At 34.3% G+C, this 19,605-nt stretch overlaps 1 protein-coding gene across 2 annotated transcripts in view; it reads right to left on the bottom strand.

The window, feature by feature from the left end:
- Window positions 1–19,605, bottom strand: part of BRINP3 (BMP/retinoic acid inducible neural specific 3) — a 449,727-nt gene that overhangs the window by 77,637 nt on the left and 352,485 nt on the right. For both annotated transcript variants that reach the window (XM_068986582.1, XM_068986583.1), the window contains one exon: window positions 12,616–12,838. In XM_068986582.1, coding sequence (XP_068842683.1) covers window positions 12,616–12,838 — 223 coding nt within the window. The remainder of the gene's footprint in view (window positions 1–12,615; window positions 12,839–19,605) is intronic.

The raw sequence follows: 19,605 nt of genomic DNA, 5'->3' as shown, positions 1-19,605 counted from the left end.
AATTCACTACCATATTAGTATTGACATGTACATAAAAATGATATTTTTATTTACAAATAAATATTTATTTAAGTGTCTTTCATGTACTGGGTACTTTATAATTCCTCCATTTTTCACATTTCTCAATAACACATTGAAGATGTCAAAATACGGAACTCTTTATAAAAATTTACAGATTCGCTATTACCTAGCAAATGCCTATGAGTCATCATGGAGTGGTTGAAACACACAAAAAAATAATTTAAGAGTTACTTTTTAATATAGAAATGCAAAAAAAATTAATATCCTGACTTTTCCATACAGTTTCATATGCAATTGCTCTCAGCAAATTCCCTTATATTAATATATAAAAGCCATTCTTAATTAAATCACAAATTCTGCAATATTAAAGGATTCTGAAGGCTATACAGTAAGGTCCTTTTAATAGCTGGGATACAAGTTTGGATGCAGTAACGTAAGCCAAATAAGACTGGCTTCAGTAAACTTCCGTTTCATTTTCTCTCAAATATGAGTACAACATAAACAATCAAGGACTGCAAAGCTAACTTCAAAGAAATTAGATATCACTAATATTAGTATGTTTTCTCATGTCATAGTTTTTAGTTCTAACCATTACATCTGCATTTTAGTTAGGGAGAAGATGAAACATGTATTCTTCTTTCTTTAAGGATCCAGTTCAGTAGCTTCATGCATTTCTTCCACTTATATCCATTTGTTATCCATCCAACGTTCAAGGGAGGCTGAGGGGGTGGTACAGCATGTGCTTTGCCAAAAAGGGTTGCATTAGAAAAGAAAGAGAAATAAAGGAAGAAGGGATGTAACCTCTCTGTTATTCAGTGTCTAAGTCGTGTCCAACTATTTGAGACCCCCATGGACTGTAGCACACCAGGCTTCCCTGTCCTTTGCTATCTCCTGGAGTTTGTTCAAATGTCCATTGAGTTGGTGATGCCATCCAAATATCTCATCCTCTGCCACCCCTTTCTCTCCTGCCCTCAATCTTTCCCAGCATCAGGGTCTTTTCCAATGAGTCTGCTCTTCGCAGCAGGTGGCCAAAATACTGGAGCTTCGGCTTCACCAACAGTCCTTCCAATGAATATTCAGGGTTAATTTCCTTAAGGATAGACTGGTTTGATCTCCTTTCAGTCCAAGGGACTCTTCAGAGTCTTCTCCAGCACCACAATTCAAAAGCATCAATTCTTTCGTGCTCAGCCTTCTTTATGTTCCAATTCTCATATCCACACATGCCTACTGGAAAACCCATAGCCTGGACTACATGGACCTTTGATGGCAAAGTGATGTCTCTGCTTTTTAATATGTGGTCTAAGTTTGCCATAACTTTTCTTCCTATGGAGAAAGCTTGCTTTCTAAGGAGCAATCATCTTTCTATTTGATGGCTGAAGCTACTTCCACAGTGATTTTGGAGCCCAAGAAAATAAAATCTGTCATGGTTTCCACTTTTTCCCCATCTATTTGCCATGGAGTGATGAGACTGGATGCCATTATCTTTGTTTTTTGATTGTTGGGTTTTAGGCCAGCTTTTTCACTCTCTCTCCTTTTTCTCCCTTATCAAGAGGCTCACTTTCTGCCCTTGGAGTGGTACCATCTACATATCTGCAGTTGTTGATATTTCTCCCAGAAATTTCAATTTCAGCTTGCAAATTTGAACCTCTATGACAACCCCACAATTTGTCTTCTAGGTCTATTAGGTCCTCATGAAATCATAATCAAGCCCTTGTCCTTAGAAGTAAAAGATTTTTACTTTACTCTCCCAGGTCTCCCTTGAGTCACTGAAGGCTGGTTCAAGAGTTCATAATTAGGAATATGAAGATGTAGTAACAAAGAATAGCTGATGGGCTGGGAAACTGGGAAACATTTAAGCTATAAGTCCTTCCTATAGCAGTATCACTGTACTCTTAGTTCCCTGGAAAATATAGATAAAGGCTTGACATACATTCCTAAGTTGTTTTTTTATAGGAAGCAGACCCCTCACCAGATGAAAACTGCTGACTGAAAAAAAGATCTTAGACTGGTTGAAACCAGAAGGCTGATGACATGTGAAACTTCACCTTGATGCCAACCAATTAGAGAACTGTCCACAAGCTGATCACGCACCCTGAAGCCTCCTCCCTCACACTGTGTTTAAAACTCCTTCCTTGAAAGCCACTGGGGAGTTCAGGTCTTTTGAACATGAGCTGCCTGTTCTCCTACCACATGTTGAATTTTGGTGTAGTAGTTAAGACTAATATCCACAATTATTCAAAAAGGCACTGCAATTCTCATTTCTCCAATAAATCTGTGTGAAGCTATTAAAACTACAGTTTGCAACAGATTGCATGCAGAAACAGCAGTGGGGATTCAATTATCTTCTCTTAAGCCAAATATTAAGGAAATATGCAAAAATCATTAAAGTTTAAATGTTATATATGTTATTAATAATATGTAATAAGCTTGCTTAATGTTCTTTAAATTGTATGAATAAATGCATATTTTTAAATCTATGTTTTAATTTTACTATGGTAAATATAGATTTCCATTTATATACACATATATATGTAGATTTATAGCTTCCATAACACAAAAGCTTTTCCGATTTCTCAATAATTGTTATGCATTTGAAAGAGTCTTGAGACTAAACAGGTGGTAACTTCCAGTCAAGGTCATCAGAGAATTTAGGCAAGAAGATTTATCACTAAAATAACAGAAAACAACTAAACTTACTGTGCAGAGTGACTCATAGAATGATGCTTAAGGCCATTAAAATGGGCCAGTTGAAATATACCCCCATCCTAAATTTTTGGGCTTTTGGTAAGGGAATAATATCTATGCCTCTATAATTCTTGCCCAAGTTGCCAGCAGCTTATTTAAAGCAGGTTTAATCTATTTTTCTAGGAGTAAATAATGTAATACCACATAGGAAATATCCAAATTTATATCTGTTTTTAAAGAAACAAAAATCATCACTTGATTGCTGATTATATATTTATTAAAAGAAGATATAAACTATAAACCCTGATCACTTTTTTGAATACTGAGAAACTAATTTAACATATCCTGATGATGACTTAAAATTCTTTTCATTTCTGTATTTCTATTGTTTATAAATTAGGAAATTACTATTCTTCACAGATTTTCATTTTTTTCATGAGCCAAACAAAATGTGACTTTTTCCAATATTTAACAGCCAAATTTACTTTACATCATTGCTTTTAATATTATGTATTTGTGGTTCTTTATTAGTTGCTATAATGTACCATTGAGACTTGCCAAGCACCATTAAGAGTATGTCAAGGCTGTATATTGTCACCTTGCTTATTTAGCTTATATACAGAGTACATCATGCAAAATGTACTGGATGAAGCTGGATGAAGCACAAACTGGAATCAGTATTGCAGGAGAAATATCGATAACCTCAGATACACAGATGACACCAGCTGTATGGCAGAAAGCAAAGAATAACTAAATAGCCTCTTGATGAAAGTGAAAGAGGAGAATGAAAAAAGCTGGCTTAAAACTCAACATTTAAAAAACTAAGATCATGAAATACAGTCCCATGACTTCATGGCAAAAAGATGGGAAAACAGTGGCAACAGTGACTGACTATTTTTTGGGACTCCAAAATCACTGCAGATGGTGACTGTAGCCATGAAATTAAAAGACACTTGCTCCTTGGAAGAAAAGCTATAACCAACCTAAACAGCATGTTAAAAAGCAGAGACATTACTTTACTGACAAAGGTCAGTCTAGTCAAAGCTTTGATTTTCCCAGTAGTCATGTATGGATGTGAGAGTTGGACTATAAAGAAAGTGGTGTGCAGAAGAATTAATGCTTTTGAACTGTAGTTTTGGAGAAGATGCTTGAGAGTCCCTTGGACAGCAAGGAGATCCAACCAGTCAATCCTAAAGGAAATCAGTCCTGAATATTCATTGGAAGGTCTGAAGCTGAAGCTGAAGCTGAAGCTCCAATACTCTGGCCACCTGATGCGAATAACTGACTCATTGAAAAGCCACTGAAGGCAGGAGGAGAAGGGGACAACAGAAGAGATGGTTGATGGCATCAGTGGCTTGATGGACAGGAATTTGAGCAAGCTCTGGGAGTTGGTGATGGACAGGGAAGCCTGGCATGTTGCACTCTATGGGGTCTCAGAGTCAGACATGACTGAGCAACTGAAATGAACTGAAGACTTGGCGATAACTTGTGTTTTTTCCTTGTCCTCTTTCCCAGGCCAATAGTCTCCTAAATTGCCTGCCGGGAGCCAGCACAGGAGACCTGATGGGCAAGGCGAGTCAGGTCTCAAGGGGTCCTCTACCTGAGCATCTACCCTGAAACCAAAATCTGTCTGTTTACTGTCTGCTATACTATACTCTTCTGACATTACAGGGGGCTATCCCCGACCACATTTCTCTGGAAAAAGTTAACTTAGAGTTCCAACTGGTCTCCTGCCTATGATAGGAATGTTTCAGCTCAAATCCCTCTGATGGCTCTCTAACTTGCCTGACAGATTCCCCTGGACTTTTACAACTTGTGATTGTTTACAGCCCCCAACCATGAGAGGCACGAAGTTTAAAACATCTTAAAGATATAGAGCCTTTTAGAGCTAAGAATTAGTTTGACTGTTGAGTTAATGTTTACTGCCAGGCCTCCATATCCTTTATCTTTTAGGCACCTGGGAGGATATTAATCAATGTAAACAGGATGCAGAAATAGGAATATAGTAGTTTTGATGTTAGCAATACTAGACTTTTGAGTTAATGAATTTTCTCTTTGTTATAAATTACTGTACTCCTCTTTTTTTGTTATAAATTGTTGTGTCCTTCCTATGTAAGAATGTAACTTTATTTAGTGCTTTCTAAGAGTGGCACCAGACTTTGGGAAGAACAAAGGGTACTATTACCCTTATCAAAAAAGGGCTGTAAAATGTTAATTGGCCTTCTGGCCAGAAGATAATGTAAATCACCTAAGATCCTTTGTATATGGAAAGATTTGCAGAAAGAAAGCCTGGTCTTGATAAGGATCAAGGCTGCTGACACTGCATAACTTTGTATTATTCATTGATCTCTATGTACAAACAAAAGTATAAAAAGCTTTCCTGAACAATAAAGGATGGACCAGTTTCTCAGACCAGTTTCTCAAACTGGTTTCTTGGAAACCTGGCCTCCCCTGTGTCGAATCTCTCTCTCTCTCTGTCTCCCTCTCCCTCCCTCTCCTTTTCAGGCTGAATTCCCATCTGGGGCATGGAGGCTCACCATGTATACTTACTTGCCCTGGCTTCTAAGACCCACACGAGAGGGAGCCCAAGGTGGGGTACCCTCCGCTATTCAAGCGGGTGCCGGTGGCCTAACGTAGATGGTGCAAACCTCTTGTCTTGAGGTTTTATTAGCTTCCATGTAAACAAAGTTATTCAGCCTCTTTTCTCCAATAATTTTCCTATTACACTATTCTTTCCTAATCTTATATTTCTAATTAAATAATTCTTTTCTAAGACACCAACTTTGTCCCCACTTTGAATTCCCTGGATCCACTGGGGCTGGACCCCAACAATTGCCTTTTTCAACGTTGTGTAATAATTATGCCTTGGATGCTTATCTATATGCTCTAGTAATACAAAGACTTTGATAAAATTAATTATCAAAACAAAGAAAAAATGTACATATTTACTGCACTAGACACTGAGGAACCTCTTTTATCTCAAGAGGGTTTTATGCCATGTTGATGATATTTATTACCACAGGCAAATCACATGTTCATACTTCATTTTTACTGTTTCCAGGATATATTGAAAATGGACCCAGATTTTATTTGATTTCTATATATTCTAGATTGACATTTGTTTATATCTATTAGATTTAAGAAGTGAAAGAAACCAACTCTGATGAACAAATGTTATAAGACAAAATTATTGGAAGCACAGTCAGAGGCAGTATCTCATATATGCATTAAAATGCCTCAAAATAAAATGCATTATTATAAAAATAAAATAAAAATAAAAATGCATTAAAAAGGCAAGTTTATCTAAGGTGAAGTGGCACTATTTTGCAGGAAAATATCAATGAGAAATTGTAATGGAATTCCAAGAGCACTAAACCAAATTTTAAAAAAAAGTTTATAGAAAGATATCAGTAAAGAGGGGGCATATCGAAGAGAATGGGGGTCAACAAAGAGAGAAAATGTCTGGATATTCAGCAAAGGAGGTGGAAAAAAGAAAATAGGCTAAAAAAAGAATGAAAAAGAACTCAGGGGAAGATAAGATTGAAAAGGATTTTTATACATCATTACTGCATGCCAGATGTTGAGAAATAGTATTCACAAAGATTTTTCCCCACGAAAGTGTTAAATATCTATTTTCCTTGCATGAATTATAGAGTGGTAACTGCTTGCTGATGCATGAGGGACACAAAGGGTCATGTTTTTGATTTTGAGAAGGAACTGTTGAATAACAAAACTTCAGAAAGAGAAGTACACTAGAGAGTCAAATGAACACAGGAGTTTAAAGGACACCTGAATTCTCTATCTCCTATTGGGTTCACATGCTAGCTTCATTGTCATACACCATGGACAGTATCCTTACACAAAAGAAACGGCTGGCTAGTCTCCTCACCCTCACATCTCATAGTGTTAACTGATAGAGACAAAACCAGTCTGATACAGTATAAATGCTATGTCTTGCCTAAATTTACATGTTGGAATCCTAACCCCTGAAGATGATGCTATTGGGAAACGGAGCCTTTGAGAGGTGCTTAGGTCATGAGGATGGAGCCCATGTGAATGAGATGAGTGCCCTCTACTAGAACCCCAACATGATGGCCCCTAGGTCCTGGACTTCAGTCTCCAAAACTACAAACTGTTATTTGTGAGTCATCTAGTTTGTGGTATTTTTTGTTTATAGCAGCCTGAACAGACAAAGACACTGTCTTAGCTCCACTTGAAAGAATGGGGGAAAGCATTCACCTGCTTAATGGAGAAACAAAACAGAACATGATACACATATTGTAACAGGAGATCCAATTTATGTAGAGTGGGAAACATTTTACATACAGTAATAATTCATTGCTGTGTGCATTCAGAGGTTGAACTAAAGTATTAACAAAAATATCACAGAGCACTCATCAAATATGTATTGAGCACTTATTGTCTGGGACTGTGAGAGCTGTCTCTAGAAACTCCAGCCGAAACTAAGCATTCAGATTTCATGAAATTCTGCCTGTATCTCATCTTTTCAGCATTCCACTGGGCAGGGTAATTCTTCCTAAATACGTTAAAATTTCCACAATTCATTTCAGCATTACCAGATTCCACTTATCTTCCCCTACCCACAGACACTGTTCAGTTATTCAGCTTCATTTTCCTCAAGTGTTCATGTTGCTTGTTCTTCCTCTTAGTTCATAATCATGTCATTTTGAATTGGACTAGAATCAGAGATCATAAGAAGGAAGAGAAAAATGGGAAAGCTGGCTGACTCCACAAAATTATACAAATCTGCATTTGGAGATCAGTTTGAAATGGCACTTCAGTTAAGATCAGTTTGATATGTAAGATTTTAGACTATTGCTACGGAAGTTATGTTAGTTAAACTGCATATGTATATAAGTATATATTATATATTAAGGTATATATATAATATATACATTTATATATAATGTATATATTTGCATTTAATTCATGGACATAATATATAATATATAGCATATGTACATATATTAATATGATTGTATATGAGTTATTATTAGTAAAATATTCAGTATTAACTCACAAATACCTGGATTCAAGATTCAGTCTTATTTTATATGTTTTCCATATGAGGGATACTGAAGTAGTAACTTTATTTCCTTAACATAACATGAACTATATTTATAAACTTTTCAATGATATACAAGTTAAATACTTTTAAACCACTTGATAGCATTTTTAAAGACAAAGAATACATATTAATATTATATTAGAGCCCATGTTGGCAAAATTTTACAGTAGGAGCCAGGTAGCAACTACTGTAGGGTTTCAGGAGCATGCAGTGGTCAATAACTGCCAATAGGGTATGAAAGTGGGCACAGACAATATATAAACATATGGGCATGGCTTTTTTATTGGTGCATATTTTAATATAAATTCATACCATCCTCATCCCTCAAAAATACTATTCTCCATTTGATTTTTTTTCAACAGGCTGATACAAAAATTGGTGAGGGATAGATTTGACCTATTAACTGTTGTCATAGAGAATATGTAGGAGGTACATGACACAGCTCTCAGACAAAGAATGACACAGACTTCAATTCATCCTTTTCCGTGATGTTAGTGATTTCATCCTATATCACTTTCAAATGTTAATGAAGAAGAGATAACTTTACAAAAATGTTTCAATAAAATTTTTGAGGTTAGTTGCAAGTTTGCATGCACTGGCTCAGGATAGCCAAATGCACATCAACTCCATGAGCCATGGCAGTACATTGATAGCTTGAAATTGACCATGGTGGAAATACTTCTACCACAAAACTCAGTAAATGTGAATAAATTAGGTTTTCTACCCCTAGAGAGATGGTTGTTAAGCCTTTAGCAAGAGACTTTTAAATGTAATATTTCCACGGACCCTTGGCTACTCTGTGAATAAGACATGACAGCACAAAATAGTGTAGCTGAGGTGCTTTCTAGGAATATTGCATGAATACTTTTCAATAATTGCTGCAACTATTATTCTTTAATGAAATGAATATAGCATTTTTACTTATCTCAAAAATTTTTGAATAGCAACAAAAGTTGACTACCTCAAAGAAACCACATGATCACAGGCTTTAGAATTCACTTCAGTGAGAAAAAGCATTTTGATGTCATGGGAATTCATGAGAGGGATAGTAGTAACAATGCAGAGCTGCCACCTAGAAAGAGGGCCACACTTTACCAGAAAGAAAGAATTACATGCTATATTATGGAGAAAAAAAAGAATCAACTGCCCCACCATTATTTATGAAGAATTAAGAAATTATGTATGGCAAAACCAATACAATATTGTAAAGTAATTAACTTCCAATTAAAGTAAATAAATTAAAAAAAATAAAATAATAAAATGCCAAAAAAAAAGAAATAATGTTAGTGAGATATATTTTTCAGGTCTCATTTTTCTTTGTTTATGCTTATTTTTCCAGATTTTAGAATATCAGATATTGGAAGCTAGTTCTGAGAGTTGGACAAGTTCAAGAGGAAAACTGAAAAAAATTCCATAAAGGAGGGCTAAAAACAAAAATACCTGCTAGAAGTGAATCTTTGATATTACTTATTCACCTTCTTTTTCAAAAATTTCTGAAAATACACCCCACAAATTTCCAATCTCTTTTCCACTGAATTCTGCTAACAAACTCTAGTACATATATATATATATATATATATATATATATATATATATATATATGTTTCCCTAATGTAATTTTAGTACATGAAAATCTATTAAGATGGGAAAAAGAAAAGAAAAGAAAAATCTCACATTCCTGGTAAAAGAAATATGATGATGAAGAAAAAAAATACAAATTCAGTAAAAATCTAGCAAGTAGTTTATATTTTTTTAAATTGTGTGGGATGACAATAGAAAACATAGAAATTAAGCTAAATTGAAAAAATGCAAGTCAAGAAAAAGCCTTAAGTATCTTTGATTTATTTAGTTTAGAAGTTTTGGACAACAAATATTTAGTTCTATCGCTTTTTGAATTTGTTTCAAATAATGCATCTTTCTATTATACTGCCTATTTATTTATTCTCCATACACCTAACTTAAATTCTTGCATATTTTTCTTAGAAATATTGTGCTGTAATGACACTTATGAATGTTTAATTTTTATTTATTTTTACTAGAAATTAATGTGTCTCTTTTGACATACTTTACTCCACTATTTGTTTCCTTTTCAGGTTCATTTTCCACTTATCCCTTAAACATATTTCCTATGATATTACATTCAGATCTTATGATTTCATGTGCACTGATGTTTGCCATCTTAAGTCTCTAATCTCCCCTGAGCTTCATATATATATATATATATATATAATCTCCAGTTGTGCTTGATTAAAAAAACACTTAAAGTCAACAAGTTTATAAGCAAACTCATCAATTGCTTCCATCTCATTCTCTCATATTTCCTCTTGTGTTTGAGGATAAGATTATCTATTTCAGTGGTTTACAAACTCTAGCTCACACAGGGAGCATAAGGTTCATTGCAGTTAAATAAGTGTCTTTTTCAAGCTGTAATTCTCCGTTAGGGAATATTTACTTGAAGTTTGCAGACAGATATATAAAAAAATATCTTATGCATGAAATAAATAAGAAAACTTACAGGAACTATAAAAGAACAAATCTTAATCATAGTGCTTAGAAAGCAATTTACAGCAGTGAATGCTTATATTAAAAAAGTGAAAGCTATGAAGTCAATAACCCATGTTTTCTCTCTATGAAGCTAGAAAAAGAAAATTAGAGCATTCACATAAAGCAAATAGAAAAAAAGAAATAATAGCAATCACAGTGGAAAATCAAATAAAAACAGAAAAATAATAGAGAATATAAAGGAAACTAAAAGTTAATGTTTGAAAAGAAAGAAAATTGACAAACTGACCAGACCGACAGATAGATAGATCAGGAAAAGAGATGGACAAAAAAATGAAAAGACATCCCAGATACTGGAAGGAGATATTTTTATATCAAACAGTTTCTAAAGGAACGGGGCATACAAATATATAAATTACTCATACAAGTCAATAATGCAAATTAAAAAAAAAAAAGACTAAGAGGGAAGAAAATTCAAATAGATATTTCCCCATAGAAGGTAGAAAATGGACTATAAACACATGCAAAGATGTTTAGCATCATTAGTCATGATGGGGAAATGTAAATTAAAACCACAAAAGGATACCACTTCACAACTGCTAGAATGACTACAATCAAATGGCAGATAATAAAAAGTGTTGGTAATGATGTGGAGTAATTGGAGCTGTCACTCATAGTAGGTGGAAATATAAAACAGTAGAGCCATTTTGGAAAACAGTTTGCCAGATCCTCAAAATGTTAAATATAGGATTATCTTCTGATTAGCCCATTATGTCAATGCTAAAGGAAAGCAACCCTAACCAACCATTTGGAAGGACTGATACTGAAGCTGAAGCTCCAAATTTTGGCAACCTCGTACAAAAAGCTGACTCACTGGAAAAGACCCTTGGAAAGATGCTGGGAAAGATTGAAGGCAAAAGGAGAAGAGGGTGGCAGAGGATGAGATGGTTAGATAGCATCACTGACTCAATGGATATAAATTTGAGCAAACTCTGGGAGATAGGAGAGGACAGACGAGTGGCATGGTACAGTCCATGGGGTTGCAAATAATTGGACACAACTTAGTAACTGAACAACAACAACGTATCCAAGAAAATTGAAACGTATGTCCAGATTAAAAAAAATAAAGCACACATGAATGTTCAAAGCAGCAACATTTATATTTGACAAAAAGTGGCAACAACCCCAAGTCCATCAAATGATTAATTGATAGGTAGAATAAAATGTGATATACTACTGATACATGCCACAAATGGGTAAACCAGAAAGCACTATGCTACATGAAAGAAGTCAGTCACAAAAGCCCACATACTGTACAAAATGTCCAGAATAATCAAATCTATGGAGACAATTAGTAGATTAGACAAATCTGGAGTGACAAATAGCCGAGGGATGGGCATGGGAATATGGGGAGTATGGGCATGGAAGTATGGGGTGGAAAATGGGTCCAATGAAAATGTTCTCAACTTAAATTGCATACATGTTGAATATGCTAAAGCCCAATGATTGTAAAGAATGCCAATGATTTATTTTGAAACTGAATTTTAAAATGTCTAAACTTTTTTTTCAGTGAAAGAAATTTGTAATGTAGATTTCTTAATAATTTAATCATTGAGGCAAAGTTCAAGTATTTTATATTGGTGATACTGATACAAACACATTTTTTTAATGAATTTTTTTCCTAAAATTTTCCTTAGCTTTTCCTTTTATTCATTTTCAACCTGCTCATACTAAGTAAATGCAACTTTTTTACTGCCCTGACTGATCAATATATGTTAAACTAGCAAATCTAAAACCCAGGCTTCCCTGAGTCGGTTCAGACACAAATATTCGAAGAGTCTGTCATCATTCACATAAATTGTTTGAAACTTCCACAGCAATTTTCATACATTCATGTAGAGTGAGATTTATGGTTTTAAGAACATGTCAAGTAAATAAAATTTAGATGCTTTTATTTAAAAGTTACATCTTGAGAAATATCACTTTTTATTCCTGCTTACTTCCTATGCTTACAATGTAACTAGGTTTTTGTGTTATTATGTTCCCTGTCACACAATTATCAGATGATTACCCTGTACAACAAGTTAGAATAATATCTTGATTCTAATGATAAAAAAATAAATAAAAAGTTAGTCTATGTGTTCCCATTATAGCATTACTTTGGAAAATAACAGCAATTAATCATTTTGAGACAAGACGATATGTTTTCAAATCATCTCTAAATATACGAATAACACTGTATTATGTATATTACCACACATACATTCAGAAACTCAGTGAGCTGTCCTCAGTTGTCTACATTACTGCACTTGTCTTACCTTTGTCTTGGCAGGCTGATGAGGGGTTGTTTATGACACCTCTTGCTAAGGCTAAAGAGCTTGTGTACAATTTTCTGTGCCTTTAGGAAAAGTTGCTTCATGCTGTTCTCCAGTTGTTCATAGCGGCGCTGAAAATTAGAATCCATTGTCCACAAATGCATTATGGTAGATGTGTTGAGGAAATAATTCATGGGTAGCCTTTTCATAAAGAACTTGAATTCATCTGAAAAAAATGCCAAAATTCAACACTTGAATAATAAAATAATCAGTTTTCCTCTTCTCCAAAGTATATTTAGTATGTTAATGCTGAAACAAATGCAATCTATTATTCTCTGTGAGGCAAAAAAATAGCAAGAAGGTAATCTTTTATGATTTAGGATTATTCTCTTTTGTTCCTCATAAGATAGAAAAAGAACATTCATAGAAAAAGGTAATTCAAATAATTGTTCTAAAGCAAATATTTGGGGTAAAAGTTTAACTTGAACTTAATTTTTCCATGTTCTCCTTTTGATGATAAGTGAATTTGATGGTGCTGAATTTTTTTTCACAAAGTTAATAGTCATTAATCTAGCTTTTATTTCTGGCAACAGCATTAATCATCGGTTTCAAGTATTGTTTATTAAATAAATATTTTCAGAAATTATCCTTAAATCAGTATAGGAGAATACATGGATTTTCATTAGTAAATGTTTGCAGTGGTTGAAGAAATATTATCTGGCAAGTGATACAAACCCTATTTTCATCACTATTCTACCCCCCAAAATTTACACAGCATGCATTAAACCTCAGTCTGTTTGTGCCTTGATTTCCTTGTTTGTAAATGAGATAGAAAATTTTTGACTATAAAAATATCATTTTACTTTAAATTTTTATGAAGTTGCAAATAAATTGTTTTAAATGGAGATTTAGTTAGTTGTAAATATCCAATTCAAAAATAGTTATTTTCAAATAACTAGTTACAGGTGTTAGTGTTTACTTGAATTTGGACAAGGTATATTCATACTGATTCCTTGGTAGAGACTGTCTCTATTGGAGTGTTTCAAAACCCCCAAATTATCACTAATATTTAAAAAATATGCCATTCACATGGGAAAAGATAAACTACATTAATATACATATATATATTTAAGGCAATTAATTTATATATATTTTACAAACCAGGGCTATTATAATAATCAAATCCAAACTATTTCATCAGTGATGGAAAAGGCAACTTCTAGACAATTAACAGAAAATTATATTCATGAATATTTGGTTGATATTTTTTCTAGAGCAAGTAAATACAGAGCTCTGGGATGTTTTGGATGTTAAATGTATCTGGAAGAACAAGGAAACAAAAGGAAAACCAAGACTTTTTATAGTAAAATTCATCATGAAAGAGTTTTGAGGATATATCCATTTGATATGCTTCAAATCATTTTTTTAAGTAAGCAGAGTATAAATAAGAGATGCATTTTAAAATTCCAATTTCACAGTCCTCTACATTTTGTTTGGTCCCATATGTCTCCTTTGACAAATTCTCTCCTTTGAATAAAAGAGTTGGGGCATGGAAATTGGAAAGCATTCCCTGGATTATTCACAGAGCAGATGCCACTACTTTGCAAACTAATCATTCATTTCATTTCATTGTCATCTTTCACTTGAACATTTCTGATAAGTTTTTATTGTTTCATGGGATTGCATATTTTAATTATTTTCATTGCTTGTTATAGTAGTGTTATAAAAGTTTCTAAATCAGTACACTTTATTCAAGTTAAAGAATCTATTAATTTATTTATTTTACCAAAGTGGATGCAACAGTACATGCCTGCTGAAAACTGGCACTATGTAATTTTTAAAAAAGGGTTTTAACATGACGTTTGAATAATTACTTCATTATGAAGTCATTAAGAGTCACCATTGATAGTCCCCAAAACAGTTATCAGACACCTGTTGTGCACAAAACATACAGCTATTTCCATCTCTGTGTGGGAATATGAATAAACTTTTCATCTTATTTTTTAAAAATAACAAATGACATGTAATATTTTAAAATGCTAAAATAGCATCTTATATGAAATTCATTCTGCTTAGAAGTCAATAGAATGTCCAGAAATATTCCTCTGGATATTTTTTCAGTTAGTAAAATTTATGTTTATATATTATGAAAATTAAATTTGAATGATACATTAAAATTATTACATAAACCTCCAGATTTACATAACCACAAAGAGAAAATACAATGATTAGTGGACACCAGATAACAGTTAACCCTTTAATAATGTCCAAACCCATGCAGAAGATAAAGTGCTCTTGCTTTTAAAATGGCAGGCAATGGCACCCCACTCCAGTACTCTTGCCTGGAAAATCCATGGACGGAGGAGCCTGGTAGGCTGCAGTCCATGGGGTCGCTAAGAGTCGGACGTGACTGAGAGACTTCACTTTCACTTTTTACTTTCATGCATTGGAGAAGGAAATGGCAACCCACTCCAGTGTTCTTGCCTGGAGAATCCCAGGGATGGGAGGAGCCTAGTGGGCTGCCGTCTATGGGGTCGCACAGAGTCGGACACTACTGAAGCGACTTGGCAGTAGCAAACAATGAATGTGGTGGTTTAGTTGCTAAGTCATGTTGGACTCTTGCAACTCCATGGACTGTAGCCCGCCAGGGCTCTCTGTCCATGGGATTCTCCAGGCAAGAATACTGCCATTTCCTTCATCACAGGATCTTCCCAACCAAGGAATTGAACCCAGCTCTCCTGCATTGCAGGCATTTACCGATTGAGAATTTACCCACTGAGCTATGAGGGAAGTACAAACAATGACTAACCATACTTCTTTGGGGAAATAAATTTGTAAAAGAAAAAAAAAATAATGTCATAGAAAAATATCCTAGGAGAAATTAATTCAGTATCTGGGTTATTAGAGAGAGATTAATCTGGAAACCCCTGTTTGCAAGATATGTATCGAGTACTTTTGCTCAGCGTAGTTTTGAGGACTATGAGAAACAAAACAACAGCAGCAATATCAGTGGTAATAAACATCCTGTGTGTAAGTCAGTCAGTCTTCTTCACAAAAATAATTCACATAAAGTAAAAAATAATACAAAAGCAGATACATGATATTAATGAATTCTATGGAGGCAAAGAGAATTAGCATAGGTGACATCTTTCCAATAAATTATAGAAGACTAGCTAGGCACCACGTAGACTCTCAAGATGACTACTGCTCTTCCAGTAAAAATGAAATATTTTCTAAAATAGCTGAACAAAGTTTGTTGCTGTTGTTTTTCCCCCTCTCTTCTGAAACAAACTCTAGTTAACACCTGATATCTAGTTAGTTAACTTTGAAATGAATTCACTGTCTGTTAACACCAGTTCTCGCTTTGGCAGGAACTCAATGCAGTGCTTTAAATATTAACTCAGTCCCCTCAATAATCCTTCATGTAAATTTTATTGGCACAGTTATGTATGTTGAATGCAGATGACTTTTAGTTTTGTAACTCTAATGTCAGCAAAAAACTTTTATTTTTGCTATTGCATTTATATATTGATCATATGTATTTATATGTGTATGGACTTCATTCTCATGCTTCACAGGTGAATTAAATAGGTAAGAGTGGAGAACGGAACATTTTTATGTGTAAAAGGACGAGCCATAATATGTAGATCCTGATTTGTGCTTCTGTCTTCATTGATGAGCATGCAAAGCTTTGACCAGTGCATTGATTATACATTTTCACATATTCAGAACTTCTGCTCAGAACAGCTTTGGAATACACTTTCAAGAGTATTCCAAAGCACTCTAAATTTTCTAGAGCTTTGGGAGCACATAATTTACTTCCTCAAAATTGTAGAAAAGCAATCAGATTTTTTTTATTATTATTATCCAGAGATGATTTCTTGAGTTGTAAAACCACCAACATATCCAAAACAGAAGCTGCTTCCATTAGCAAGTAGGACTATGGGTGGGCAGGATTCAAGGAGGAAATTTGTGCTTTTGTGATTTTTCATATTTCATATGAATGTGTTATTCTACTAAAATTTCAATAAATATTGTTAGCCAGTAAAAATCATAGCCAAAAAATACTATTAAGTTGTCAGTTCAATAGGTATATATCTTATATTTCAGACATTTATATAAAATGCTATTCTTTAATGACTTGTTAATATAAAAGTAAAAGCCCACTGGCTCACATTCTGGTTTTTGTTTTCTGTATCAGTTATCATATTGGTACAAAGTACCTTTTCAGTAGAAATGACAGTGCAGTATGAATAATAATTTTAAGTATTATGAAAGCATAGCAATAGTCTTATTCTAATAATAAAATATTGTACAATGTATAGCAAAATAAAGAACATGGACACATAACATCTTTAAATGAAAGGATGCTATAAGCAAAAAAAAGATGTATATCAGATATACATGCAGAATCCATGAAAACATTTGTTTTTAACCAGAACTCATCTGTTCATTTCTCATGAGAAAAATAACTTCTCATTTTGAGATACTACTAGTTCTTCATACATGTCTCTTCTGTTTTTGTTTGTAAACAAAGAAGTTTTTAAATAATACATGTTAATAACATATTCTATTAACACAAAATTCTCTGTGATCAGTAAGTTAATAAAACAAATATTAATTCCTTATACTGAATGCAGTACCTTATCTATAAATGAACACATGTCAAATCTAGTCTGTTTTTAAGACTGGGTTTTTATTTATTAGTTTGTTTAATCTATAGCAGGTTTTTACCTATGTTAAGTACTACCTCCAAAGTTGAAAAATAAGCATCAAACTCTACCATTGAACTTCAAAGTTACTGCTCACTCAGACCCACTTCTAATAAAGCTGTTTCTTGAGAATCACAGTTTCCTAGAAGATAGTATGGATTCATCTGTCTTCCTCTGATTTTCAAAGAGAAATATCTGCCTAGGAAATAATTTAACTTCAATCTTTGACACTACAGATATGCAAGATTTAAAGAGGTAAGACATAAAATTGAGAAGTAGATGGGAATATGAGTAGGAAGAAGGGCTGATGGGGAACAAAGTTGAGACAGAAAGTTTAGGTAGTGTCCTGAATGGCAGAAAGTTACTAATGACTGAAACGGAAATCTGACCCTTGAGGGAGCGCAATGAATAGGCAAACTTTGACTCATCCCATAATCCTGATTAGAACTGCTTGTTTTTTAACTTTTATAAAGTTTTATTTTTCTCCAAACATTTCCAAGGGACTATTTGAATCATTTGTATCAGTTTAACATTTTCTCAACTTCTACAGTATATCACCGATAGGACTTCGGGTGACCACATATCAATGCAAGTCTATTCAAATCTTTCTATTAACCGTGGGTATAGAGTTTATACTGAAATTGACAAAATACTATAATGCTGCATAAAATAAATGGCAAGCCTGTTCAATAGCTTGTGAACTAGCCAATTTTATGAGGCCATAAAATGAGGGGTTCACGCAGGCATAAATCAGAAATAGAACCTAATTCCTTAGTAGCTGGCCTAGAAATGTTGTGCTTTTCCTGATCATTTTCTTTTTCTCTGAAAGACACATCATATTTTTATGTAAAAATATTTTACTATAGCAAGACAATTAATCTATCCTTCATCAAATTGCTCTGTTTATGAACCCCCTTCAAATGTTTGAAAATGTACCCAGAGCTTACCTCTACAATTATAACTACAGTTATCTCTATAGTTATAGTTTATCTCTATGACAAACTATAACTAGAGAACAGTCTTCACATTCATAAGACCCAGGTCTTCACATTCCCAGCACTCTTGCAGCTACAAGATATAGCTGCATCATCTAAGATATAGGAATCAAGTGAACATGAGCAGAGTTTGAATCTTATCCTGTTGAAGCGATAACAGAGGATGCCTAGAGCAATTCTCTAGGGAGACAGGGATTGCAGCAGTAATGGTAGTGTTTGCTGCTATTGGATGATCAGCCACTCAAGATGGTTATCCCCCTGCTCTCTCCTCTGGTTGGCCACCGCCTGCTTCACTTGCACCATGCTCATATGATTGACCTTCCTATGTGTTTGCCCCAGACTTCAACTAGTGACTATTCTAGTTTCAGATCAGAACTTCAACTATGCTTATCAAAAGGGCAGTAAGGGGCATGCCCCTCTGCTGGTTTTCTTGGCAACCGATAAGCCAACTTGACATCAATTCCCTATAACTGATAGGGAATTGGCCAATCCCTGCCCATTGGAGCAAAGAAGGCCGCCTTGTGCTACCCCATTATCCACCACACATGGTAAGGTGTTGCTCTAGGGTCTTGCTTCAGATGTGTAAGCTCTACCCATTCATTAAACCGTTAGTTTCTGTAACGACTCCAGGTTCTTTCTTCAGTCGTGAAGGTGGGCAAGTGCAGGCCTTAAAGGCTGCGGGGTGCAGCCTTATAGAGATCTAGGGTTCAATGCATTCAGCAGTGGTGATCTCACTAAATAAGTCTTATGCAAGATTTTTTTTTTTTTAATTTGTCTCAACCAGGTAGTACAAGTATGATTCTCTAGCTTTCGTGAAGATTCTATATGCTAACCAATATCCTTTAACTGATTCCTTATCATATTGGGTTATCTAGAGACTGATTTTCTTACCTTCATCCAAAGAAAAAAAAAATTCTGGGTTACTAGAGGTACTGGTATCATAAGTGGTTTGGAAGAGTCTCCACGGATAATAGAAGGCTCTTTCTGGATTTGTTGGGGAGAAAAACTTTTTAAATAAGTGCATTATTCAGGGTGGAAGATTGACAGTAGAAGTACCACCTGTGTTCATCTAGAATGAAGAGCTTGTTGAAGATACATTTGGGACTATGTGCCTATGTAGAACTGAATGAGGAACATAAAAATTTCAAAGACTGAGACTGACTTGGTTACTACAAATAGAGATGGCTTGCTTAAAGAGCTGAAAATCCTACATTTTTTTTTTTTTCTTTTTCTCAAAGCACAGAATGCTGGAAAGGACTAAAAGAGATCTTTTATCTCTTGCAGCT

This window comes from Capricornis sumatraensis, chromosome 14, assembly GCF_032405125.1.
Source record: "Capricornis sumatraensis isolate serow.1 chromosome 14, serow.2, whole genome shotgun sequence".
Taxonomy (NCBI): Eukaryota; Metazoa; Chordata; class Mammalia; order Artiodactyla; family Bovidae; genus Capricornis; species Capricornis sumatraensis.
Note: the sequence above shows the minus strand (reverse complement) of the source record. Positions and strands in the feature narration are given on the sequence as shown.